The following is a 26665-nucleotide window of genomic DNA, read 5'->3' as shown; positions in this document are numbered from 1 at the left end:
TGCCTGCTCATGACTGTACCTGGTAGGAGAGGTTCTTGGAGAATTATGAGGCAGTGAAAACTGCCTTCGAGGAGATCTTTCCATTGGTGTAGAGGAACAATGCCTCCGTCTCTGATGCCTATTGAATTCGTCAATGATCCCCTGCATCGAAAGCATGAGTTCTGGATCTGTTGGTTCCTCTGGAGTGGGATGCCAAGGAGGACTGTTCTCCTTGGGAGTGATGGTCGGTTGCTCAGGAATGAGTTCAGAATCCGAGAAATCCTCCTGAAGGATGTCAGGAAGTTCGGTCATTTCTTTTGAAGGAGATAGCCTAGCTCCAATTGGTAGATTGAGGTCTTCCGGTGTATGTAGGCATGTGTCCATTGGTCCGAACGACTCGCTTTCCTTGGAAGGCGTGTTCGGGATATCCATGGATGGTGCTTTGGTCTTATTTTTCTCCATCTAATAGGGGTCAGTAGTTGATGGTACCTTCGTCCACGATGGTTTGGATTTAGTCAACAAGGGTTTCGTGGACAACAAGGGCGTCATGGACGGATGGCGCTCCTTGACCGTCGACGATAGCTTCGTTGACGAGTGATGAGATTCGATTCTTTCGTCGACGATTGCTTGGAAGTGGCCGATTTCGATGACGATGACTTAGTCGTGGACGACGAGGTTTGAAGAGTCATCGTTCACATCTTCGGTTTCGTTAACAGTTTACTCGTCAATGGGCCTTTATCGCTGGTGCCACTCGTAGACTGTGTTTACAATGACGACTGGGCCCCCCCCCCCCCCGGAATTTTTGAATACGTATCCTTACCTTTGAGGGAGTTGGAGGAGGTTTTCTCGTCAGGGTGCTTTCTCTTTTGGTCTCCAGATCAAAGGGATGGAGATAGAGATGCCAATTCCAGCTTTTTTTTGTTCCTATGTGAGGGAGAGGAGCTTCGATCCACAGAGGAGGTGCTTCTTTTTGAAGTTTGCCTCTCTGAAGGCTTCATAGACAGTACAGGGGATGTCTTAGCTGATTCTTCATCAGAAGAGTATCCTCTAGATTCAAAACGTAGGAGTCTATGTCTGTCCTGCAGAGTTGTTACAAAAAGTCTTACAAATATCATATTTGAGCATGTCATGTGGATAGAGACAGTAAATGCACTGCTCATGAGGGTCTTTCATGTAGACCAGCTTCTTCTTGCATCTTACACAGTCCCTGAAAAGGGAAGGTTTCTTGGTAGTAGATTCCTCTGACATGGAGTGAAGAGAGGATTCACTCGACAAATTTTGAGTGAAAACAAGTGTTTTCTGAGCCCAGAAACAATGCACAGGAAGAGTTTGAGCAGGAGATCAAGGTAAAGCTGTTTGAGAAAAATTATTAAGCTAACGCAAAGAAAAATCGAAAAGCTCACAGAGCTGAGGATTCCCTCTAGCGTGTTAGACTGCGGTGAAAAATCTGAAGATGGCTGCCGGGGGCAGAGCTCAAACCCAGCCACCTCATTGGTTAGGGCCATAAGGACCAAAGTGAGGTGAAAGGGACAATACAAGTGAATGGTGCATGGGCCATAAGGGGCAATCTACACTGTATTTCTATGGTAATGTATATATATTTAATTGTTTTATAATTATTTAAATCACAGAGGATTCCCAGTCTGACGACAGGGAATATTCAAGCATGTGAATCTATGAAAGATCCAATGCTGGTGAAAGACACGTTTAGTAATGACTGATCACAAACTAACTGAGCAATTTAAATAACTGATTAATTTAACTGGAGACAAAGACATACATATTCATGTATAGGGTCTACGCAATTTCACCACATCGCAAAATTTCGAATTAGAAAAGACCGAATTTGAAATGTACGCTGTGGTGAAATCACACATGATTTCAGGCGCACTCCCCTACCCTACCCTACCGCCTACTCGCCGCCCCCTCTCTTATCTGTTGGCGGCACACCTCTGTGTGCCGGCGACTCCATCTCCCTGTGATGCCAGTTCCCTTCACTTACGTGGTTGGAATCCGGCGCCATAGGGTCCTCTCTTTTTCGACAACTATATGTACATGATGCAGACTCCCCCCACCCCCCGCAACCCCTGCTGACCTTGTTCTCTACAATGGTACGGTATGGTGAATTTGATCAACATTTTCGGCTGTACGAAATTTCGAACAGCCAAAATTCGATCAAATCTACCATACTTTTTTTCTCTAAATGTTGGGGTAATACCTCATGTATAAATATTGAGCGCATGTTGGGTATATATTTATGTTTTAAGATTTGCATCAGTGACTTTTAAAGGTCCCCAGATACCCAGTGCAGCAATATTCGAAACGAGCAATGTCATTGAAATATAAAGAGGCAGAGAAGAATGGGAGAAGCCAACACGGATCATAAGAGGTACCTGCAAACACAAGGGTGTATTTTTGAAGCACTAGTAGGAAGACATTTCTTACTCCAAGTACTACAAACAGACCTTTCCTACAAATGAGTATGTCGACTGAAACGACTGGGTGATTAATTCTTTTTTAATTGTGTCCACCATTACTGAGGAACACTATTTTGAATACAGTCTTTACATTTGCTCGTTGTGGTTTAGATTTCTTCGCTGCCAACCAGGTTTGCCATAATTTAGCATTGTGACACAGTATAGTGCGTTTTGCTGATGGTAAGTGAAAAAAAAGAACTCAATAGTCAGTAGGTCTGTCTTTATTCTAGCTGAGTTTGCTTACTGATTCGTATTCTTGTGGTTGTATAAATGCATTATCATCTTATAAATGGCCAGTGTGGGTGTAAAACAATTGGAGGATGAGTTTGCCCATCAATGTGTGCATGCATGCATGTGTTTGAAGGTTATTTTGCTTTCTTTTGTTTCCTACTGTGTTTCATGATGGAGGGCCAATAAAACAGTCAACACCACAATTGAGATTCGGGGTTTGGGTTTGAACTAAATAATAAGGGACATTTTCAGACAAGGGTGTCAGTGCAGAGGTTTCACAGAACAAGTGTTGGGGTCTATTCCCAGAGGACCTACTGTCCAACCTCGCCCCAATGTCCAATTCCCTATTCTCCAAGTATACACCTACCATTACGGTGATATGGCCCAGTTAACTCAAAGTCACAGTGTGTATATGTGGTGCCCAGCAGGTTTTCTTTCTCTTCTCCTTGGTATATTCCATGGATCAATGAAGTGCTGATTGGCTCACATATTGTAACTTTCTGGCCACAGGTCGCCTTTCTAAGCTCCTGGTTTGTAGACACAGAACATGCCTACCAGCAAGTACTTATGATTCACCCTTGCCTTAGGGAATTACCCCCACGCGATTACCAGCAGGAATTCCTGCACACTCGGCCAGGGTGCGTGTCATACTGATGTTATCATCCACCAACCATTGAAGCCCAGGGTCGCCTTCCTAGGCTTGAGCCCACTACCACTCTGAAAGGCGCTTCAATTGAGACAATTCCAGGCGCTGATCTCTTCTCTCCAGGAGAGCAGACCAGTTGTCCACACGGGTACATTCGGCAGGTTCTCTGGCTTGCACCAGGGTTTTAGTTATAGCCGAGGCGGGCTTGCCAAGCAACCTCACTCCTTCATGCTTCCCTGGCTCTTCACAGGACTTGGGAAGCTGCTCCCAGCAGGCTCTTGGCAATGTGCACTAATATGAACCAGGGTCTAAGCAGCATTGCTCAGCACACGTCTCTACTCACTCCACCTTCTGCTGCAGGTCGCCTTTTTTCCTCCCACAGGGTTTGCCTCTTTGTCTCCTTTTATCCCGCCTTGGCTCTCTCCAGTGCCCACATAATTCCTTTCGTTAGCCCATTTATTAATCTCCCCTAGGTCACAGGATAGGTCAGGGAGGTTATTTTCCACCTCTTCTTGAGGTTCTTCCACCTCCTTTATCTCTTGTGCTATTTAGGTGGTATGGCTTTCTCTGATGACAAATTGCATGATTGGGGCCTAAATTGAGGGCATGAATGCAGATGCTGCACTCTTGGGGTCCAGCAGGGCTGTCATGGTGGCTTGCGGCATGGATTCCTGCTTCCCTTTCTCTGTGTGGTGTGTACCTTTTATTGCCTCTATATTAGTGTCTGTCGGAAGCTGCCTGATCTCACTCCAGTTGTTCCAGGGCTGTGAGAAGGTAATGTGCTGATGGCCCAAGTTCGATAGCAGCTCAATTGTCCTGCATTCTGGTCGGAGCGTGAGCAGGCTCATTAGCATCCCTCTGATTCGCCTGTACAAAGTCACAAATAAAAGCATTTGTATTATTATGCTCCCTAAACTGCCAGTGGCCTCTAAAACATTCGTATTCATTTTCTGTTCAGGCCTATTACCCCCCACTCTGAGCCGTTGATACAGTTGGCAGGGGAGGGAAGACAATTAACTAGCGTTGGCACAAGAGAGAAGGTACTTGTCCTGGACCACAGAACCTCTCGATCCCACCTGTCTGCCCTTGCCAGAGGGCCTACTCACACATGTGGCACTCTTACCAAATGCGTATACAGAAATCCATCAAACTCCATGTCCAATAAAACACCAATTGTAAATATCAATCAATAAATACACTGAAGAGAAGCTGCGGACTACCAATTTACAGGTTGGTGTCTTTATTTAAAAAGAAGGGGAGCTCCCCAGAGCCATACACAGCACTCGCCGTTTCCTCGCCCACTCTCTTTAACCGTCGCAGTGGTCACGCGGCTCTCGCTCCACACATGGACATAGAGCGCGCGTGACTGCCGCGAGAAACAAAATGATTCCTTACACATCTTTTCCCCATAACAGAAACAAGTAAAACATCACTTATAGAGAACATTTAAAAGATACTCTAACTAATGAACATAACAATTTATATAGTGGAAAATTTCTCACATCAAAAGAGTTAAAAATCTCAATATTCTTATACTAACAAAACTTTGATACGACATGTCTCTTTGTTTTAGGTTAACAGCCACTTAAGGTTTCATAGTCTTTCAAGTTTCATAGTCTCTCATCCACACCGGCTTTGATCTAGACCTATGTGAACATTCTTCGTTAAATCTTGTGCTTAGTCTTGTGCCTGTAACCATTTCTCCTCCATCATCTATTTTTTTTTCCATCTACTACTTCTCCTCCTTTCCCTTCCTTTTCTGTCTTATTATTCCCATTGACAATCCTTTCTTTCACTTGCTCATCCATTCTACTCACTTTCACATCACCCACTCTTGCCAATCTACCTTTAGACCAAATTTCTCCTCCTTCCAAAATGACATTACTTTTTACAGCACATATTTTCCTTGGTCCCAGGAACTTACTCTCTACACATTTGTTTACCAGTCTAGGATTTTTAACATACACCATCTCTCCAATCTTCCATTCTTGATCCTTCACCCTCATTCTGTCATCAAACACTTTCTTATTCCTTTCTTGACTCAACGTAATAAGTTTCATAATGCGATCCCGATCAACGTTTACCACTTTGGCCATTCCAAGCCATCCTGGACAAAGTCTTGTCCCAGGTTCTCTACCTTTCATGGATACAAATGGAGACACACCAGTTACAGAGTGTGGCGTAGTGACATAATTCCACGTTAACATCTTTAACATCTCCCTCCATGGTTTCATGGCCATCTGCAGACCCCCTTTTATGTATCTGTTGACCCTTTCAACAAGACCATTCGCCTTGGGATTATACAATGCAGTCCTCGTGTGTTTTATACTATAGCTTTCCAGAAATGTTTTCATGGCCACAGATACAAATTGTACCGCATTGCCAGACACAATTTCAACCGGTACTCCTTCTTTAAGGAAAACTTTCTCCAAGAATTTAATTAACTCGTTGGCCGTGACCTCTTTCACCGCTTCCCACTCAAACCATTTCGAATGAAAGTCAACTAGAACAAATAGAAACTTCAAACCATCTCCCAGACCTGCTACTGGACCCATAATGTCCACCGCCAACTTCCTCCAAGGTTGGTCTGGTATTACATTAGGTATTAGTGGGGCTTCTCTTACCACTCTACACTTATCACTAGTTTGGCAAATCATGCATTCCTTGACACACCTTTCGGCACACCTATCAATTCCCGGCCACCAATAATTTTGTCTCAACTTCCTTTTCATTGCAGCTTCTCCAGGATGTCCCTGATGAGCCAGCCTAACCAACACCGACCTGAGAGATTCTGGAGGAATAATGCACTTTCCTCTTCTTAATCTGTCACCACACAAATTTATTTCATCTCTTATCTCCCACCATGTATTGAATTTACTGTCCAATTCTCCTTTAGATGGCCACCCCCTCACTGTCCATACTTTTACTAGTTTTAGGTCCTCATCTGTGCTTTCTTCTCGTGCCCACTCTTCTTCACTAATGGCACCCTGTATTTCAGCCACTACAGATTCTTGCTCTTCCTCCCCACCCTCTACAATATTTGTATTCACTGGTAGTCTTGACAGACAATCTGCCACCACATTTCTCTTTCCCGGCAAATAACTCACCTCAAAATTAAAAGTTTGGAGTCCCAAACCCCACCTACTAATTCTTGGGGAACCCAACGCCCATCTTCCACTTTCGAAAAGTTGAACCATGGGCTTGTGGTCGGACCTGACTACAAACCTTCTTCCCCACAAAAAATACTTGAAGTGGTTTACTGCCCAATACATGGGCAAGGTTTCTCTCTCTATAACTGAATATTTACACTCTGCACCTCTCAGCGTTCTAGACGCAAACGCAATAACTCTCTCCGTGTTTTCTTTGTCATACTGTACCAATGTTGCTCCCAGCCCAAGCATGCTCGCATCCACCACCAAAACAATCTTGTCATTGGGATCGAATCTACCTATGGACGGTGCTTCACACACTGCTTGTTTGATATTCTCAAAAGCCTCCTCACATTCTGCTGTCCATTCAAATTTCGCACCCTTCTTGAGCAAATTTCTAATAGGAATGGACACTTTGGCAAAATCTTTCACGAACTTGTGATAATATTCAGCCAATCCTAAAAATGATTTAACTTGTTCTTTGTTCTCTGGCACCGGTGCCACCTTCACTGCCTCCACCAAATTTCTCTTGGGCCTTACCCCTTTTTCATCTATTTTATGTCCCAGATATTCTACCTTGTGCACTGCAATCTTACACTTGCTCCTTTTTACTGTCAACCCCGCCTTCCCCAATACCTTCAACACTTGTCTCAACACTTCCTCATGTTCTTCCAGGGAACTCGCATATATTAGCACATCATCTTGGAACACGATAATGTTCTTTACTCCGCTCAACACAGTCTCCATCACCCTTTGGAATACGCTTGCCGCTGAAGCGAGTCCTAACGGCATCCTGCAGTACTTAAAAGTTCCAAACACAGTGATGAATGCCGTTAAATGTTGACAATCTTCCTTCAGTGGAACTTGAGGGTATGCCTGAGAAAGATCGATGACTGAAAATATCTTGGCATTGTTCAACACAGATAACTTGTCACCAATTATAGGTAGGGGATGCCTATCTTCAAAATATTTCTGTTCAAGTCCCGCAGGTCTACACACAGTCTGATGTCTCCATTAGCTTTTGCTGCCACTACCACCGACGACAGCCATTCAGAACTCTCACTTCTTTCAATTATTCCTCTTTGAAGGAGGGATTCCACTTCCACTTTTATCTTTTCATTTAATTCATGAGGTACAGGCCTCACCCTGTGCACTTTTGGATTGGCTCCTGCCTTTAGTCGAATTTGGTGCTCAAATCCCTTTAACACTCCCAATTCATCTTGAAATACTTAGGGATATTCTTTCTCCCACTTATCCTTCACTTCCGCCACGTCAATAGGTCTTTCCGCATTTGCTTGAATTCCGATTCCCAACTTCCATTGTTCACCCCATCCCAGGAGCGATGAGCCCTCTTGAGTGACGTAAATCTCAGATTCACAGCTTCTCCCCTTGTACTTTATGGAAGCCTGGAACATCCCTACAACTTCAATTCTCACATTCCCATATGCATAGAGTTCAATATTGTGTTCCTTCAACTGCCTTACATCTCCTTGCATGCAACTCAAAAATGTTGCTTTCGACATCAAGGTCCACGGTGAACAACTGTCTACCTTCATTGTTACTACTCTCCCATTGATCATGAACAAATCTGTTGGTGCTCCCCCTTTGTTGGGTACTTCCGATATTTCCAGTACATGCTTTGCCTGGCTACTCATGCCCATTGCATGATCTTGTTCCTGCATTCTTCCTCCCGCCTCAATGTTTTGCACCACTCCAGATTCGCGGCAAACTCTCGCAAAATGACCCTTTTTCTTGCATTTTAAGCAGGATATGTTCCTGGCTGGACAGAACATGCTTGTTGAAATGTGGCGGTTACTCCCACACTTGTAGCACCTTATCTCCTTGTTCGGGACCCCCTTACAGAATCCTCTCACCGCAGCTACTTCTCCTTCCGATTTTTCTCCCTTCATAGTAGTCATGTACTTATGTGTCTGTTCCATGCTTCTTGCAGTATCTATAGCTACCTCTAGTGATGCATCCTTGGACAACAGCCTCTCTTGTATCTTTACATTATTTGTGCACCGAACCAATTGGTCCCTTATTAGAGAATCGGTTAGTAGTCCAAACTCGCATGTATGGCTAAGAGACCTCAAAGCTGCAATAAAGTTTTCCACTGGTTCCTGCGGATCTTGTATTCTTTGGAAAAACTTGTGTCTTTCAAAGGTTATATTTTTCTTAGCCTCAAAATGCGCTTCTAGCTTTCTTTCCGCCATTGAATATTGATCCACCTCCCCTTGACCCTGATGGGGAGGATCAGGCAAACCATCATACACACTCCTGCCTTCCGTTCCTAAATTGTGTAGTAAAATCGCTTCTTTTCTTGCTGATGCGAATTTATCCCCTTCTATAGCGATGAGGTAAGTATCAAATAACTTCTTCCACCTATCCCTTCTTATTGGTGGAGCTCCAGGTTCTGCCAGAAACGGTGGCAACGGTGACATACTTGCTGCAGCCATTTGTTTATTATGCTGGTGTATCTTCACACCCAAAAGCACCTGTGCACTGTCAATGTTCCCCCCAATGTTCTTCTTAGTCGTGGCGAGACTTCCCCGAGTATTGTATTTCATCCACTTTCTGTTTGTGTCTCAAATGGCTACTTAATGTAGTCCAGTTCTCTGTTCCAAATTTTTTTTTTCTCTCTATCTCCTCAGAAATCTCTTGTGAAAGCTTCCCTCCTTGGTGGCGCTTCGCCCCTCCCACCCCCTGCTCCTCACCTCTTTCAGTTGGATAAGAGACAGGGTGGGCGGCATCAACCTGGATCAGCTGTATCTTCACCGCCGATTGGAGGCGGAGGGAACGCCCCTCTGCAGAGCCGCCGAGACCGCCTCCCTGCAGCGCCACGCCTCCAGGCCGCCGCAGACAGTCCCTCTGCGGCCCCACACCTCTACTTATGTCGTTACTTGGATCCGCAACGCCTTCTCCCTACAGCGCCGCTCCTTCCGGCCGCTGCGGAGACAGTCTCTCTCTGCGGCCGCTCGCACTACGCGACTCGCCTTGTCCGCCGTTTATGCCCGCCCCTAGAATCGCGGGCAGGCCTGGACGTCCCTCTGAGGCTCTGTGACAAGCTCCCCTTCATACGATCCTCGTCGCCAATTGAAGAGAAGCTGCGGACTACCAATTTACAGGTTGGTGTCTTTATTTAAAAAGAAGGGGAGCTCCCCAGAGCCATACACAGCACTCGCCGTTTCCTCGCCCACTCTCTCGAACCGTCGCAGTGGTCACGCGGCTCTCGCTCCACACATGGACATAGAGCGCGCGTGACTGCCGCGAGAAACAAAGTGATTCCTTACATACACCTATGCCGTAAATACTCACTAAGTACCAATGAGAAAATCAGCAACCATGCATTCCACAGATTAACCTTTTTTAGTGCCTGCATCTCCCAAGGGGCCCAGAGCGCTACGAAAAAAAAAAAAAAAAAAAAGATTTTGCCCACAGGACCCTGGGATTTTCAGGGGAATGAGGGCTTACTGGTCCCTGGACCTTAAATGAGGACATACATGAATGTGTTGCAGCAAACGAGTGCTTGTTCAGGGGTTATACCGGGCACCAAAGGGTTACGTAAGCACAGTCCCTTTACCATTCGCGTCTTGAAACACTTGTGTATAGGCGCGTTATAAATGCCATATCATATCAGATGCCCCAGAGATGCCCCAGAGATGCCCCAGAGTTAAAGCTTCACCAATGGTAGCGAAAATAACATGGAATTAATAAAGTGTTAAAGATGCTACTGAAGGCCTTAGGGCCGGTCTGAAAATGTCTTTTTTATGGCAGTGTCAGAACTACACAGAACTGTACTGATGGACAAGCTTTGGGCTTTTACAGAATTATCCCATAATCTTGCCGAAACCAGAGAATACAAGTAATGTGCCTAATAACGCACTTCGCCCTTTCTCCCCATGTCGTCCTTTCTCCCCAAAGTTCACAGGCCATGTAACAATGTTTCAAAATCTATGCTTTGATGGAAGCCCATGAAATGACACCAGAGTTGATCATATCTGAACTCTAGGATTAAACTAAGAAAAAACTCATTGTGCAGTTTGGTAATATGTTTGAGCTGGGGTAACATGCGGAGTAAAAGTGACCACAGCAGTCATTTATTCCGTAATATCTGATAGCTACAATCGGTGAAACTTTAATTACGCAGAAGAAGGAAATGGAGAATCTTTATGCTACTTAAATTGTAGCCAGCAACTTTTGGCAGGATTGTTGAGCTGTAGGTGCACGTGGCGGTGGCATCAAATGTAAACACTGGATTGCATGGCAGTTTCAGATTAAGAATAATCATGACAGAGCAAAAAACCCTATTAAATCTTTTAGACCAAAGAAAAAACATATTTATGATATGATACATGGTGTCAGGGGCTGGTAGGGGACTGTAGGGATACAGAACAGTCCCCAAGTGCAGGAAGTGACAGGTGGGCAGTGCAGGTGTGTGACGCTGGCAGGGGATGCACCTGGGCCCAAGAGTCAGTGGGTGTCCAGGTAGCAAGTGCAGTTCCGGTTACAGCCAGGAGGTCAGCAGAAGAGAGGAGAAGAAAAAGCAGAAGCAAAGAGAAATGTTTTGAGGTGCTTCCAGAACCGGAGATGGTGCGCCTCGAGTTTAAGGGAGGCAGGGAGGCTGTTCCAGAGGGAGGCACCAGCCGAAGATAGAGATCTACCACCAACTTGTTGCTTGGAGAAGCGACTGACCCTGAGGGAGTTGGAGGCGGATGAGTGAAAAGCTCGAGAAGGAAGATATTTAGGAAGAGAGATTTGAAGGTACTGAGGCCCCATGCCCCAGACGGCCTTGTGGACAATGCAGAGGGTTTTGAACTTAATCCTCGCAGCCACAGGGAGCCAGTGCAGAGTTTTCAGTCCTGGAGAGATACAATCCCAGGGCTTGAGGCCAAGGACAAGTCTCACAGTCCTGTTCTGGATGAGTTGCAGAGAGCGGACAGTAGAAGCAGGCAGATTTAGAAAGAGGCTGTTGCAATAGTCCAGCCTGGAGAGAACCAGAGCTCTGGAGACAGTGAGCTTCTGGGGGAAGGAGAGGAAAGGAAGAATATCTGAGGTGGTGCAGTTGGTAGTGGGACTTCTTAGAGATGTCAGAGATGTGAGGAGAGAAGGAGAGTGTGGAGTCGAAGATGACCCCAAGGTTTTTAGCCAAGAGAGGCCGGCCAGAGAGCTGCAGGAAAGGAGGGAGCGGGTGTGCCGATGAGGAGAATCGCAGTCTTACTGGCATTAAGGCAGAGGTCATTGGCGGCACACCACTCATGGATAGCAGACAGACAGAGATGAGGGAAGGAGAGGAGGCGGCCCAGGGGAGCCTGAAAATGAGCTGGGTGTCATCCGCATTGCACTGAAAGTTGGTGCAGAGAGTGGCGATGCGGTGGGCAAGAAGTGACAGGTATTGGTTGGACAGCCAGGGAGAGAGGTTAGACCCCTGGGGGACACCACAGGTAGAGAAAAAGATAGCTGAGAGGAAGGACCCAAGTTGGACCTGGGAGGGTCGGTCAGAGAGGAAAGAAGTCAGCCATGCCAGACCCTGACCAGTGATACCCAGGTTATCACAGAGATGGTTGAGCAGGATGGCATGGTTGACAGTGTCAAAGGCAGAAGAGCGATCAAGCAGGATGAGAACGCAGGGGATGGTAGAGTCAAGGTTGGAGAGCAGGTCTTCACGGATGTTCAGGAGAGCAGCTTCCGTGCTTCTGGCAGCTCTGAAACCAGACTGATGGTCATGAAGACAGACAACCGATTCAGTGTGGACTTGAATGACTTCTATATCATCAGTAAGTTCTAAGTTGCTGATTAGTCAAACCTAAGTCGACATGCAAGTAATAATTCATTGCTCAACACCCTCAACGAGAGGCATCCCTTCCGAGGGCAGGACCCGGCTTGAACAGTGTCTTTCTTCATCAAGCTATCACGGGTACTTTATTCAACAAAGGTCAACATGACTGAATGTCTCCTTCATGCTTAAGAAACACGATACAACCGACATGCATGCTTCAGATTCAATAATAAAGCTAAAATGGCACATAAAATAATAATAATGATGTTTTATTTATATAGCGCCTTAATCCAAAGCGCTTTACAGAGCACATATGTACATACAATATCACCCAACCGAAATTGGTACTCATTTATCGACTTCAGAAGGATGAAAAGCTGAGTTTGCCTTGCCGGGACTCAAACCTGCGACCTGCAGTTCATGCTCAGGTTGAAGCAGGGAGAGCTCAACCCGCTAAGCTATCCTACATGTTTCTATTAAATTAACATTGCATATCCGATGAGGAACAACTAAATGGCCTCTGCAGTACAAGCTCTCTCCTGCTAAAAGCTGTACAACTTGCCTGACTGCAAGAATGCCCACTTGGCAATCAAAGAAATCCATGACTCAAAATATATGTAAAGGTAATTTCCAACTGACTGAGCAAGGTTGCAAAAGACCCAATTAAAACAGACCAATTTAGCTTTGTGAAATGCCTGGAAGGTAGCCATAAAATGGGACTGCTTTGCCATCTAAGTAACTACAGATCGCCTAGAACTAACTGAATGTTGCAATATGTATTGATGCTAAAAGCAGCTTTACAGGGGTTACCGGAGGCCATCATAATCAACGCCACCTTTAAAGCATCTAACGCAATGAATGGAAACACAAGATCGAGTTGTATGCTGTGGACATTTTGGTATTTGCATCAGACCTGCGGATGAACCATGCCAGCATTGATCTCGCCACTGGACACATGACAAATTGTCGGGGTATAAAGTTAACTTAGTAATGTCTGTGGTACTGCTATTGTCTAGAGGCTGGTTTAGAGCCCACCATAACCATTTGCAAATTGGTTGGGAGGGGGAGAAGTTCAAATATATTGTCATCCCGTTTCCAAAGCACATAAAAGATCAAGACCAAGCTGGATCAAACTGGAAGAATCTCGGGTCATGGTGAACAAATTGGAAAAGGTGGAACTGTCCCTGTGGTGAAGAGTAAACTGTTTCAAGACGATGGTCCCTTCCCACATCCAATACAAAGTGTGAGCACTAGCAGTGCGGATTACTCAACACTTCTGGAAGAATCTGACCAAGCTGCAATAGTTACAATCGCAGGGAGCTAGAAAAAATACACTTCTAGCAATGTAGAAAATGCACCAGCCAGTAGACAAAGGTGGTTTCTACATACACAACCTGAGATCAGAACACTGTTCATCAGTGTTGCATCGGGCTTGCCAGTGGTGTCACTTTGAAGATCTGATACATTATCAGAATTGCTTTACAAAATGTGTGAAAATAGCAAAAGTTAAACTCGCAAAATAGAATGGAAGCTACTCAGATATTTAGGGGAAATCCATGTCTACATGAAGATACCTGGATATTGGAAAGCCATGCATTCAAATTGATTTGAAAGGCTTACACTCCACTATTAGCCCATGCAGAATGCTGAGTGGGGCTTGGGGACATGTGAAAGTAATTTTTGAGGGGGTTATTGGAGAGAGAGAGAGTGTGGGATTATGGCGGCGGGGAAAGGACACCCATGGTGATGCGACCCTTGGAAGTGGCATATGGCCGATCATCCAGAGTCTACCCGGCCGCCCCAATACTCTCCAGAATGGAGCAAATCTTTCCCAATAGTAGGTAACTAACAATTAACCCAACTGTCTAAAAATAACAAATAAAATAACCTATATAGTCGTGTTTGTTTGTGGGTTTGTACATGGCATTGATCTTGGGGAGGCAACACCTCATGAACAGTGAGGTCTAGCGTCATGAAATTTGCATGGACAATTTTTTTTTCATTGCCGAATTAATGCAACTATTTCTAGTTCGATAGGTCATCCTGTTGCCAAGATAATTAATTTGTTTGTTTTTCGGCATTACGTTTTGTGGTGTTCCGCGCGCCATCTACAGGTGATTTGTAGAAAGTGCTCATCATCACGCTGTCTGTGCTGAACTGGTCTTGCAATTTTTTTATTTTCCATTTTCTTTTAAGAGAGTTAGTGTCTTTCTTTTCATTGATTTGTTTTGCAATAAACTCGATACATTAATTGAACACCACATTTTTATTTAACTCCGATTTAAATTCTCACATGAATATCATATTTGTATACTTACTCCGATCATTTGCAATGTGTGTTTAGCAGCAAAAAATATGATTTCATACATTAACACCTATAAATGTTTACCAACATACATAAATTGCTTGAATAAATCTAATTATTTACATTATTCACGGAAACAATGGTTTACTATTCTCCTGTTTATTTCACACAGAACTCATTTGCTAAAATACATAGAAATGTCTAACGTATATACCTACATAACAATACCTATACAACAAATGAACCAAATCATGAGTTCCTCATTATCAAGAAAACAAACATCACACCAACTTAAACATTATGTAATGACCAGTAATTCCAACATTAGGCTGCACTGTATGCACGTGGTAGCCTTGATTTCCTACATGTACATGTTTCAGTCCTCCATGCTAGTCAAAGCTGGACCTACTAATTTGGTCCATTTGGGGTATATGTATTCTGTTATAATATATCTATAACAGCAAATGAGTTCTGTATGAAATCATTACCAGTAGCGTTACCAGATTCCATTAGGCCCAACTAACCTAATAACAGGGTATGGTTCCACTGTTCGGAGTTAACACGTCAGGGTCAATATTCATCCGTTAATATAGCAAAGATTACTTTATTCTGTCTTAATACAGAATACCTAGATTTCATTATTCCCAGTTACCACAGCAGGCTTAAGTGGGATTCCATGGAGATAACTCTTGAGACCTCCTGACAGGCATCATGCAAACAAACTAATGAGAGGAGCCAGGAATGAGACACATCCCTGAACGTACCGGTTGCTTTGAGTGCCCTCAGCGCTTCTTCCTTCTTTCTCTCCTCTGCGGTCTGGTTTGGCGAGCATCTGACTGTTAGACATAGAATACAACCTTGCTTCTCCCTGTTGTGCACGGTTTCTACTGCTTTACGTTGGGTGCTGGTGGACTTTCGGCTCCCCGGTGTACTGTTCTGCCCGAGGGTTCTGCCACTGCATCAGCGCCTTCATCTCCAGCGCCTTGCCTGGTGTCAGCCGGCACCGCAGCGAGCTTCAGCGTCTGCAGCTCTGCTTTGCTATGCCGGTTGTATTGCATGTCAGACGCTGTGTCCTCGAGCTTCTGTTGCTCTTCCACCTACTTCCTCCTCTCAGCTATTGTCAACGCCGTTTTAAAGTTCCCAGGCAGCTTCAAGAGTTTCCAATGACTAGACTGCTCTGTGGGCTTGCCGGTCTTTGTTATCCTCATTACGTCTCTATTCCTCGTCCCAGTGCTGGGTATATGTTTCTGTGTGTTACATTGTAAAGTGTTTAAATTGAGTCTGGCATAGGGTTGAGGAAGGTGGTCACAATATGCCATTAACGCATGGGTGATAGATGGTACTTCTCTAAAAGGGGTTGCACAGCACGTGCCGCTCTCCAGCGTTGTCACCCCACCTCCCTGTCGGTCACCTCCCCCCAGGTGGTCCTCCCTCACATAGCCATCCCCAGGGTCAGGTTCAGGATCAGGTAGCGGCTGCTATCCCCTAGCCACCTGGGGAGAGACTATCCCAGGGAAAGGAGTGACGATATCCCCAGATTCATCATACTAGGGAAGCAATGCAACCATAGAAAAAGTAAAATGTACAGTTAGTCTTTAAACAAGGCTATGAAATAATTTCAGCAAAAACCCAGATACAAACCCTGACACAGTTTTCCTCTTACATGGCAGTCTTGGGCATGAAAGTTTAACCTCAAGATAACGCCTGCATGTAAGGCCCAGGGATCTTGGCCATTCTACCTACCCTTTACCCTGGTAAGCTTGTTAAAGATATCTGTAGTTACTCTTAAGCAACTCATACAGACATGCAGCGCAACCTGCTCCTTCCTCCTTACGATCCTGAAGAACCCCATATGCTTGACTTAAGATTTTGTGCAAGGTGTAGTGCCCACTCTGGACCTGTCCGCTCCAGCCCGATTGATCATTCCCCTGTTGCCCAGTCTTTCAAAAGTCATAACATGCAACATGCTAGAGTCTTCCAACCACTCGGACCAGAAGAATCTTTGCAATCTAAGCCATGTGCAAATAACCCAGGGACCACTACTACTGACCCTGTAGTTCAGCTCCAGTCCTTCAGCTGACACTTCTAAGCTGCTCAGTTTTTTTGGTTGCCAAAATGTGTCTATTGATCATGCAAACAAATTATTCCACACTTCGTCACCATCAAGAGCGCCTGTGTATTACAATCTTCGGACACAGTTTGGTCCACAATCCATTGTTTGAAAACCAAACTATAGATTGTATTTTGTATAGTTCAATCAATGCCATGCTACCTGAAGTGGCATCTTGCATCTTCTTCCACATACAATCCCTGGCACATTCTTTTTTCCTCTCAGTACTAGGAGAACCCACTGTCAACAACATGAGATTACAATAGAATATTTATTTGCATCCTTCTTCCTTTGAAATGTTCTAGCAGCATCTCATTTACGGCGCTCTGTTACCCACCAGCTCCTGGGGCATGCTGTCATTTTATAAAAGCACACCATTAAATACAAGCAATAAAATGTGATCTCTACCGAGTTACGACAGGTGTTATCCAAGCAAGAATATGAAGAACGTTCTGCTAAATCTCAGAATAACGATCCGGCTGAACGTGGCTATGGGTGTCATCTGGGTATCATTAGCATATGTAATTGAAATGTATGAACTGCTAACAAAGGCCCGAAGTCATTAGGCACTAAAGGAGACCAAAACAAACCGGAAAGCCAAATAGCAGAAAGTCTGCAGCAAAAGGTACTGCCATGCTCAAAATAAATGGGTTTTAAGAGGCTTGAGAAAACCAAGGAGGTCTGCAATCTCCCAGAGCTGAAGGGGAAGGGAGTTCCAGAAAGAGGGGGCAAGGACGGGCAAGGACAGAAAAGGACTGCCCCCACCCAGGCCTTTCGGACTCTAGGGAACATTTGCAAAACGAGTGAGGCAGACCGCAGCTGCCTTGTAGGAATACATCTAGTCCGCTTCGAGTGCAGATATTCGGCTTGAGTAGTGTATGTTAAAAGTTAGAGGATGGACATTGGTAAACATTCAAAAGTGCACTGGTCAAAGACGACGCTCTCCACTAATTGTGTCAGCTTACAGTACAGAGCATGGTATAGCCCATGACAATGATCTGAAGCATGTAGATACGTCAAAACAGCATATCATTTTCTGAACGACAAAAAAGCAAAGCCACTCATTTGAAATCCCCAGCTCAAACAGTATACTGTCCATCGAAATGTGCCCAAGTGTTTATTTAAAGCAACACACAATGGTAAGCATAAGGCCAATGAACAAGATTTATATTGTTCATAAGGCAACATATACATTTTCGTTCAGCAAGAAGCTGCATGCCACTGAAGTTAATACCCAACGTCAATTAAAAAAAGTACTATGTCGATAAAGATCAGAAGTTAATGAAAGGTACAGAATGTGACACTTCAAAGTGTCTGGGTCACGTTAGTGCATTGAGTTACATTAAGCTTCCATACTTTAGCTAATGCAGTCATAATTAAAATTTCGCCATCACTTACCTCCACTTGCATACTCCATAATTAAATACAAGGTCTTCTCGGTTTCAATAACTTCAAATAGTTTTACTGTAGAAAAATAAAGTATAAAATACATTAAAGAAGTCAAAATGAGTAAAAATGATAAACACTTTTTTAAATACATTTATATATTTAAAAACACAGGTTGCTTCATGCCTGCCTCTCCTACAATTTCCTTGTATCAGTGCTCAGTGGTAGCGTTTTTACCTTGGAATCCCTTGGCGCGTTTGAAAATATTTAAAAATGCAGGCGTCTGGAGACAATTGGTCACCAGAACATTTAGCAAAATGAGCATAGAAAAATAAGTTGTTACAACTAATCCATACTGTTTTAGTTTTCAACTTTGTGAAAAAAAGTTTGCCTCAGTGAGCAAATAAATCTAGCAGAATATCAGTGGACCTTTGATACAACATAGCCAGAAACCGCCTGGGACATTCCCTGGCTTAACCCAAATGATATGCTTCAGAAGGAACAAGTTACTTACCTGTAACTGTTTTTCTCCAGCATGGGTCTGGCATGGATTCACATGCCCATGAATTTTCCCCACCGCTAGGCTGGGAATTCCTGGTAAAAGAAAAAAACAGTTTCACTTTTACTTACAAACTGTCTTGGCAGCCGTCTTCAGATTTGGGAAGCACATAAAGTGGCAGTATGACCAAAAAGAGCCGCAGAGGGGTCGGAGGAGGATTCATATGTGAATCCATGCCAGACCCATGCTTGAGAACAATAGTTACAGGGAAGTAACTTGTTCCTTCTCCAGCATGGGGTATGGCATATATTCACATGCTCCTGAATAACCAATACATAGCAGTACAACATTACACAGTGTTATAGGAGGTGGCAAGGCTCAACAGAAGCAATTACTCTTACCTCTGGAACAGACTCACCTCAAGCGAACAGGCTGTGTAACACTGTTTGACTGACTCTGGACTACTCCCTTGAATCCCTGTCGACACAGTAGAACTTTGTGAAGGTGTGCGTGGACCTCCACGTGGCAGCCCTGCAGATGTCCAGCAGCGGCACACCAGACAGGAATGCCGTCATCGCAGCAATGGCTCTGGTGAAGCAGGTCCTCGAACGGCCGGGTAGCGGTCGATTTGCCAACCGATGACAATGCATGATGCAGCCAGAGAGCCACCTCGAGATAGAAGCCTTGGACATAGCCTTCCCACGGTTCACAGGACCAAAATTCACAAACAGTTGGGAGGTTTTCCAAAAACTCTTCATGTCTGTCACGTAGAACTTTAAGGCACGAGCAACGTCCAACGAGTGCAAAGTCCTTTCAGCCTGTGACAAAGGTTTCGGGGGAAAGAAACTGGTAACACCAAAGGCTTGTTGAGGTGGAATTCGGACAGAACATTCAGCATGAAAGAGGGGTGCATTCCGCAGCTTGCAGGATAGGATCTCATACACCCTCCTGACAGAGGTGATGTCCACAAAGAAAGCCGTTTTCCACAAGAGGAACTTAGAAGGGGCCCGATGCGTAGGCTCGAATGGGCCCGCCCCCCCGTGAGCCTTGTCAGAACCATGTTGAGTTCCCACGCTAGAGCCGGAGCATTCACTGGAGAGAAAGATCGAAAAAGTCCTTTGAGGAACTCCTTGACGAGTCAATGAGAACACAATGATGACCTTTGTGGAGATCTTGTGTAGCGGGAGGTAGCTGCCAGATGCACCTTGATAGAAGCATGTGCCAAGCTGGCTTTGGCCAAGGAGAGCAAGTATGGAAGAACTTGCGAGGCCGTGACCCTATAGCAGGGTTATCTTCTGCGACCGGCACCACATAGCGAAACACTTCCACTTGTGGCCGCAGCACTTCAAAGTTGACGACGCCCTGGTCTTGGCGAGGACCTCTCGGCAGTCCGCAGGCAACTCGTATCCACCAAACTCTAGGGCTGCAGGAGCCAAGCCCTGAGGTTCAGCGTTCCGAAGACAAGACCTCAATGGCTTGGTCCACGGCCTGGGAGAGCTGTTCCGGGGACCTCCTTGCCCCCCCTTTTTCCTATCCTGAGAGGCTGGAATCGGGTCTGAGACGGTTTTCTCTTTTCCTGCGTGCCAGCAGACCTTGCCAAAGTCACTGTGGTGGCCTCTGGGGCAGGGATACCTTCTGTGCTGCGGGGTCAACCTTCACTGGGTCAGCCCCCTCTGCCATCGTGAGAGCAGCCACCACCAGCTTTATCGTTGACTAAGTCTTATCCTGTGCCTTCATCTCCTCCGTCCACAGCTTCTCAGTCTTCTCCTGCAGTTTAGCCGGGTTGGATGAATTCCTTTTCAAGGAGGAGCTAGATTGTCGGCTGGACATCGAGGCGGAGGCTGAGGTTGATCGCGTCCCGTCCACCTTGGGACTCGTTTCTGCAGTAAACACAGTGGACTCGGACTTGCGCTTCTTGGCCTTGTCTTGGGCCTCCATGGATGAGGGGCCCCCAAAGGACTAAGAAGACCACTCCTCGGACCGGCCGGTCCTGGGTGAGGCATGACTCTACTTGGAGCACAGGGCAGAGACCTTGGAGTAAAGCCATGCTGCCAGTCCACTGTGCCTATCCTTTGTTGTCTTCTTGGAGAAGCCAAGGCATATCTTGTACTCCACTTCCTTGTGGTCAAGGTGCAGGCAATAGAGGAACTGCAGGTACTTGCCCTCTACAAACACATTTCGTAGCCCGCACTTGGTGCAGGGATTGAAGAGGGATCTTCCTTCCTTCTTCTCCACCGTCATGGTTGGAAGGCGCGAAATAGGCCTGATGGCCTTGTAGAGTCTTTGACTATTTTTGCTCTTGAGGGGCGCTGAAATTCACCAACAGGTCCCCGCTTCCGGCAGATGGAGAAAAGAGCACGTGGGATCTTTTGGAACAAAAATAGAACCTTTTCCCAGCGAAAACACATAGCAGCAGCTCGCAGAGCAAACTAGAGGACTCCCAACACTGAAGCGTGCTGTAAAAATCTGAAGATGGCTGCCAGAAGAGGGGCTTAGGGAGAGGACTGTCATTGGATGGGGCAGTATGACCAAGAGGATAGTGATTGGTTTAAAGGAGAAAGACAGTTTGTAAGTGAAAGTGAAACTTTCTTTTACAGAGGATTCCCAGCCTGACGACCGGGAATATTCATGAGCATGTGAATCCATGCCTGACCCCATGCTGGAGAATTAAAGATTCAGCTAGAAAAACAATTCTAAAGTTGTTAAACTAACATTCTGTACTAGTTTGACATTTGTAAATCTGTACTCAAAATATAGATTTTTTGAGGAGCTAAAATCAGTTACAGGGTATTGGAGATCGCCCATTAAGCAGAGCGACCACTGGGGAACAAGGAGATTGTACAGAGTGTGAACATTTAGATGCCAAATGAGATACAAACTATACATTTTCATCCATATGTTTTAAACATCGTTCAGATAGGTCCTAAATTCTTTTGTACACAATCCCACGCAGGTATGTTTGTATATAAACAGTGGGTCTTGGGAGTACAGCTAGCAGTTGGTTTCAAGCTAACAAGGCTAGCTCTTATCAATTACAATCCTTGCAACTCGAGAAAATACATAATTGGGCCCTTTGCCACAATACAAAACCCTGCATCCCAGCAAGCCACTCCCACACATTTGATTGCACCAGGGGCATAGTGACGCATTGTGGGATGTTTTTACCCATGCATCCAAGCCCTATCATAAAACTGTTCAGTACTGGCATGGAAAGAATCATGATGGCCAGAACTCCCCAGAAAGTGCACAGGGAAAACATGAAGAATAGGCTGCCACCCATTTTTGCCTATGTTGTGAGCACAGGAGGGCACTGCCAAAAACCACCATTGGGCTACACACACAGTAGCCTGAAATCATTGGGAATGGCAATGCTGACTGCCAAAAAAAGCAACTCAGAACTGTTGGGGAATTCATTTTCTTAATCCCAAAAATGGTTGCAATACCAGTACTCACCACTATCAGAAAGCCGGCGTTTTAAAACCACCAGAGACTTTTGTGTAAAACTGAACAAATGAAACAAAACCAGGCCAAGGAAAGACTTGCTAAGAGGTGAATACAATGTAAAACTATATTCTGAAATGAATTGAAGGAAGTAATTATTTAATGTATATGGAAAAATTGTCAGTTTGATTTGAATGTAGAAAACTGGGAACAGAAAGTGACATTTAGCTGAAACCTGGCTTAATGAAACTGAAATCTGCCTGACAACTACCCCCGACAGGAGTTGAAACTGGATCACCAGCTGTGTTCCCAGGCCTGGCTGCCAGGCCCGGCTGCATCCTGAGGTCACATGGCCCTGTTGATTGAAAGGGGAGTGGCAGCTGGGGACTACAGGGAGTTGAACAAAGGCCTGTCCTGGACTCAGGCAAATGTTATATTGGGGGCGTCGTAAAATAGCTTCCTCTTGGGAGAAACTGGGGGGCAGCTGTGCCTCTGTGAACAAGCTGGCTTGGGGGAAGTGGATAAACCAGTTATTCCACCCTGTGATGTGGGAAGCCACACCCCTTTTTGACCAGGGCATAATTTGAAAAGATAGATAACTCATAGTGCTGACTTGTCAGAATTATATAAGTAATATCATTATTTTTGTGATTTTTCTGTGAACATTTTAAGAGGTGTTAGGACCCTGGGGTATGTTCCTGGGGATAGTAGCGGAAAAAAGGTTGTCACTCCAAATGTATGCATGTTAAAAATCTGACACTTTCATCTGTAACCCATATCCCTGGTGCACATTTGTGTAAAATCTGGAAAGGTTTAGAGGTTGTTATCTGGATGAAAGGGGGAGGATTCTGTCATCAGTGGACACGACATCGTACAAAGACAGGGATCGGATGGTTTGGTGCTACAGAAAATATGTTAACTGGACCTATAATATTAGAAAAATGGTACATAGATAAATATGTATTTGGGTCAGAAATAGATGTGTGCAATCTGACAAGGGGAGGTTCCTCTGACCATAAAACCTACAGCATCACTCTGACTCACATTTCCTTCCCCCAATCAAGGGAGAGAGGAGGAATTGGCCAATGATAAGTGAGAGGGGCAGGTTTAGTTATGACCAACGCACACACCCACTTTCCAAAACACATAAAAAGAGACTGCTGGGTCAGGTAGAGACATTCAATTCCATTTGCTGCGGAGCATGCTGACCGACGACTTCACATCCAGAGATCCAGACTTCAAATCCATCAATCTCCAGAACCTGTAGCAGAAATTAACTCCAGAATTTGTAGCAGAGGGGCCTGAATCCACCAGCTGAATCCTCTTCAGCAGGCCTCAAAACGAACCAAACTATTCAACAGCCGGGCGAGCTGTTTGAAGTTTTGCCGAGAATTTTTGCAAGAACCTGTAGCAGTACCCAGAAAGCAGTGTTACATCCAGAATCCAGAGAGGCTAGACCAGCAGAGCAGAGCTGACCCAGATCGCTGTGAGCAGAACCGGTGCCTGATTGACCCGCCGAGCAGACAGAATCGCAGCCGGACGTGTTGACCAGATCCGTGACAAGGCCTAGTTCAAAATTATATTGAGTACCTAGCAGAACCAATCTCTTAGTTAAAATAATCTAATCCAAACTATTTTAAACTAAGTAGGACAGCCTCCTAGAAATCGTGTCATCTGTCAATTTTAAAGCTGCACAACTGTCACCTGTCAATTCTGCAGCTGCAAGCTGTCACCTGTCATTTTGAGTTTACTTTAAATCTGAAAATCTACCTTTATTAAATCGTCTGTATCTCTGGAACCGTTTGGGCTAGGAGATTTAACTTTCCTCTGAAATCTTAGAATCTAAGCTTTCCAACGAACCTAGAACCGACCTTCCTACTCCCTATACTATATAAATTACCACGATTTGCGATTTGGCCCGATTTCTTCATCTGTAGAAATCAGCAGCTTTTTGCTTCTCTTTGCTAAAATTCGTTTGCAATCTGCTAATCATTCATAGAGCATTGCTAAAGTGAGCCTGAACTAATACCAACAAGCATCACTCACCCTGAATCTCTAGAGGGAATTAAAATCAGTTAGCACATTTTCCCATCCATTGCCATCACATTTAAAAAGCATTTTGGGCCTGTGTTTCAAACTCCTACCTGTTTCCTCTAAGCTTGCTGGGGGGGAACTGAATTTCGTATTATATTTGATTGCATTCCTGAGAACTGTGTGCTCCTCTTTCCATCTCCTTCCATTTCTTACATTGCATGGGGGAGGGGAGTGAATTGCCAGAGAAAAAGTGATTATCTTATCTTTTGCTAAAATCATATCAAGTATTTCTGTACTGCATTTTATTCCTCATTGCTTTTCACTTGAAACCATAAAAGTATTTTTGCTACTTTATCCATCCTATACTAACTCCTCATTGATTGTAAGAAGTGTGCTAGTGCCAGATTACCCATTGTTGATCAACATCATATTCTGAAGTGTGATATCAGTTATCAATTTATTTATAAAGTGTGATAGATATATATTGTTGAATTGTCCAAATAAACCTTTTTAATTTGCAAAACAAACCTACTTCTTGACTCAGTGGGGTCAGGGGGATTCTAGGAGGGGGGTGTTATACAAGGGTTGTCATCCAGAGTACTGAACTGGATATAAAAATACATCAATAATGGTTTTCCTCAGCATCCCAGACTAGGCATTGACTTAGCTGTAGTGTTGATTGAATATCGCTTACAAAAGTGAGGGCTCGTCCGGGATATTCTGGGTTAGATTTACCACTTGTGCAGATTAATACAGTGTGCCAACTGACCAAATACACATATCCGGTTAGATCACCACGCTGTTTTACACTGTGAAAGCATCCCTCAAAGGAACGCTCTAAGGAAACGGTCTGTTTTGCAAAATAAAATACAAACTTCTGTAAGTCAGGAAGGAACTCAAATTCCAGAATGACGACCTTGGTAGATATGAAAATAGCCAGAGAGCACTTCTTACATAAGCTATTTGTGAGAGGTGAGTGGACTCATCAGGACCAAACGGTCTGGTTGCAGGCAATCGCGCAACAGGTCACTGAAACAGGGTCAGATATATGGGGAGATCAGGGTCCCCTACATGTGGCCCCGAGTGAACTATATATAGTCCCTAAAGCCAAAGATGAACATAATAAGATTGCCAGGATAGCGGCATATTTGTATCTATATATGGGAGCCATGCAGGACAAATGTGCTGAAGGCCAAGATCTGGCAAATAGGCAACAGATGGCGTTAGAGAAGGCCTAATCTGATCTGGACTCTTCTGAGCAGAGGCTGCTCAGGAGCCAGGAGTCAGAAAAGGACAGCAGACAGTACATCACTAAAATAAAGGAGGATATGGATGTGCTGCAACAGGAAAAGGCGGACCAGGATACCAGATTTCTGGCCTTGCAGAAGGAGTACCAAGAAGGTTTGGACTCCCTACTGCAGAGCCAGAAAAAGCTGGAGCAACAATTAGATTTCAATAGGGCATGTGCTGAGCAGGTAGTCACCCTGCAAAGCCACCTAGATAGGGAAAAAGAGGAAAGCAATAAATTGATTCTGAAGGACCTGGATACCCATGCAGAGTTTGATCAGGAGCGCCAGAAAGCTAGTGCCTACCAAAGGCAAAGGGATGACCTGGCGGCACAGATGCAGGCTCTTAGTCAGGAAAGGGATACCTTAGGCCAGGAAGTCTGCCACTTAAAAAGGAAAATGGAAGAAAATCACCTGGCCCTCCAGGGACTGGGTGACCTCCAAAAAGAACACCAGAACTTGTTAGAGCACACCAGGAGGGTGGAGGAGGCTCTGGCAAGAAAGGAGTAGGCCAGTAGGGATGGGACAGAGGAGGTAACCCTCCTGCATCAGAGACTGGCCCAGTACTCTAGGACCAATCAGGAGGCACAGAGAGAAAATGAGGCTCTCTGTCAGCACAATGATATGCTCCAGAAACAGGTAGCCATGCAGGAGAGACTGATAGAGTCTAGTAAGGCCTTAACTGAGGAACTGAAAGTGCAGGCTCTTGCATTGCAACAGGAAGCAGGGGTGGATAGAGATGAGGTTCGCTGGGAAAGAGAAACTCCTGAGCATAACCTCAGGAGCCCTAGTACCAGAGGCCTTCATCTCTCCCAGTCCCTGGACTCTGCCACCCCCATGTCCCCTCGCGCACATGAGCCCAGGGCCACGGGGATGGCAGATTACTATCCAGCTAGAAGTATGGGGCTCATAGGCCAGTACCTCCCAGGAATGGATGGGCGGGCATCCGGGTATGGGCACCCAAGCACAGTGCAATTTAGTGGGGAACCCCAGGAGAGTAGGCCCATTAAGGGCATCCTGAAAACCTCTGCCCAGTTAGGTCAGTGGGGGGATACCCAGCAAATCCTGGTAGCAAGGAGGGATCTGAAGACTCCTCTGAGTGTCACAGGACACATGAGACCAGGTCCCCACATTCTGCCAGCCATTCCCAGGCTCGCAGAATCTGGAAAAACCTGGAAGATCAGACGGGCACCTCTGGGTGCAGCGCTTCTGAGTCGGAGGATGAATGGATCAGGGTTACCCGAACCAAAAAGGCCAATAAGGCAAAAAGGGCCTTGCTTAAGGACCCATTTAGGGTCCTTAAGCAAAATACAGACAATCAAAAACCTTTTGTTTTAATTTTAGGA

General features: G+C 45.1%; 1 protein-coding gene across 4 annotated transcripts in view; it reads right to left on the bottom strand.

Moving 5' to 3' along the window:
- MARK1 (microtubule affinity regulating kinase 1) overlaps positions 1-26665 on the bottom strand; it is a 947566-nt gene that overhangs the window by 358199 nt on the left and 562702 nt on the right. For all 4 annotated transcript variants that reach the window (XM_069608596.1, XM_069608592.1, XM_069608593.1 and 1 more), the window contains exon 5: positions 18072-18137. In XM_069608596.1, the coding sequence (XP_069464697.1) occupies positions 18072-18137 (66 nt within the window). The remainder of the gene's footprint in view (positions 1-18071; positions 18138-26665) is intronic.

The sequence above is a fragment of the Ambystoma mexicanum genome, chromosome 4q (assembly GCF_040938575.1).
Source record: "Ambystoma mexicanum isolate Mex_15411 chromosome 4q, UKY_AmexF1_1, whole genome shotgun sequence".
Classification (NCBI taxonomy): Eukaryota; Metazoa; Chordata; class Amphibia; order Caudata; family Ambystomatidae; genus Ambystoma; species Ambystoma mexicanum.
This window is presented reverse-complemented; position numbering and strand designations above follow the sequence as displayed.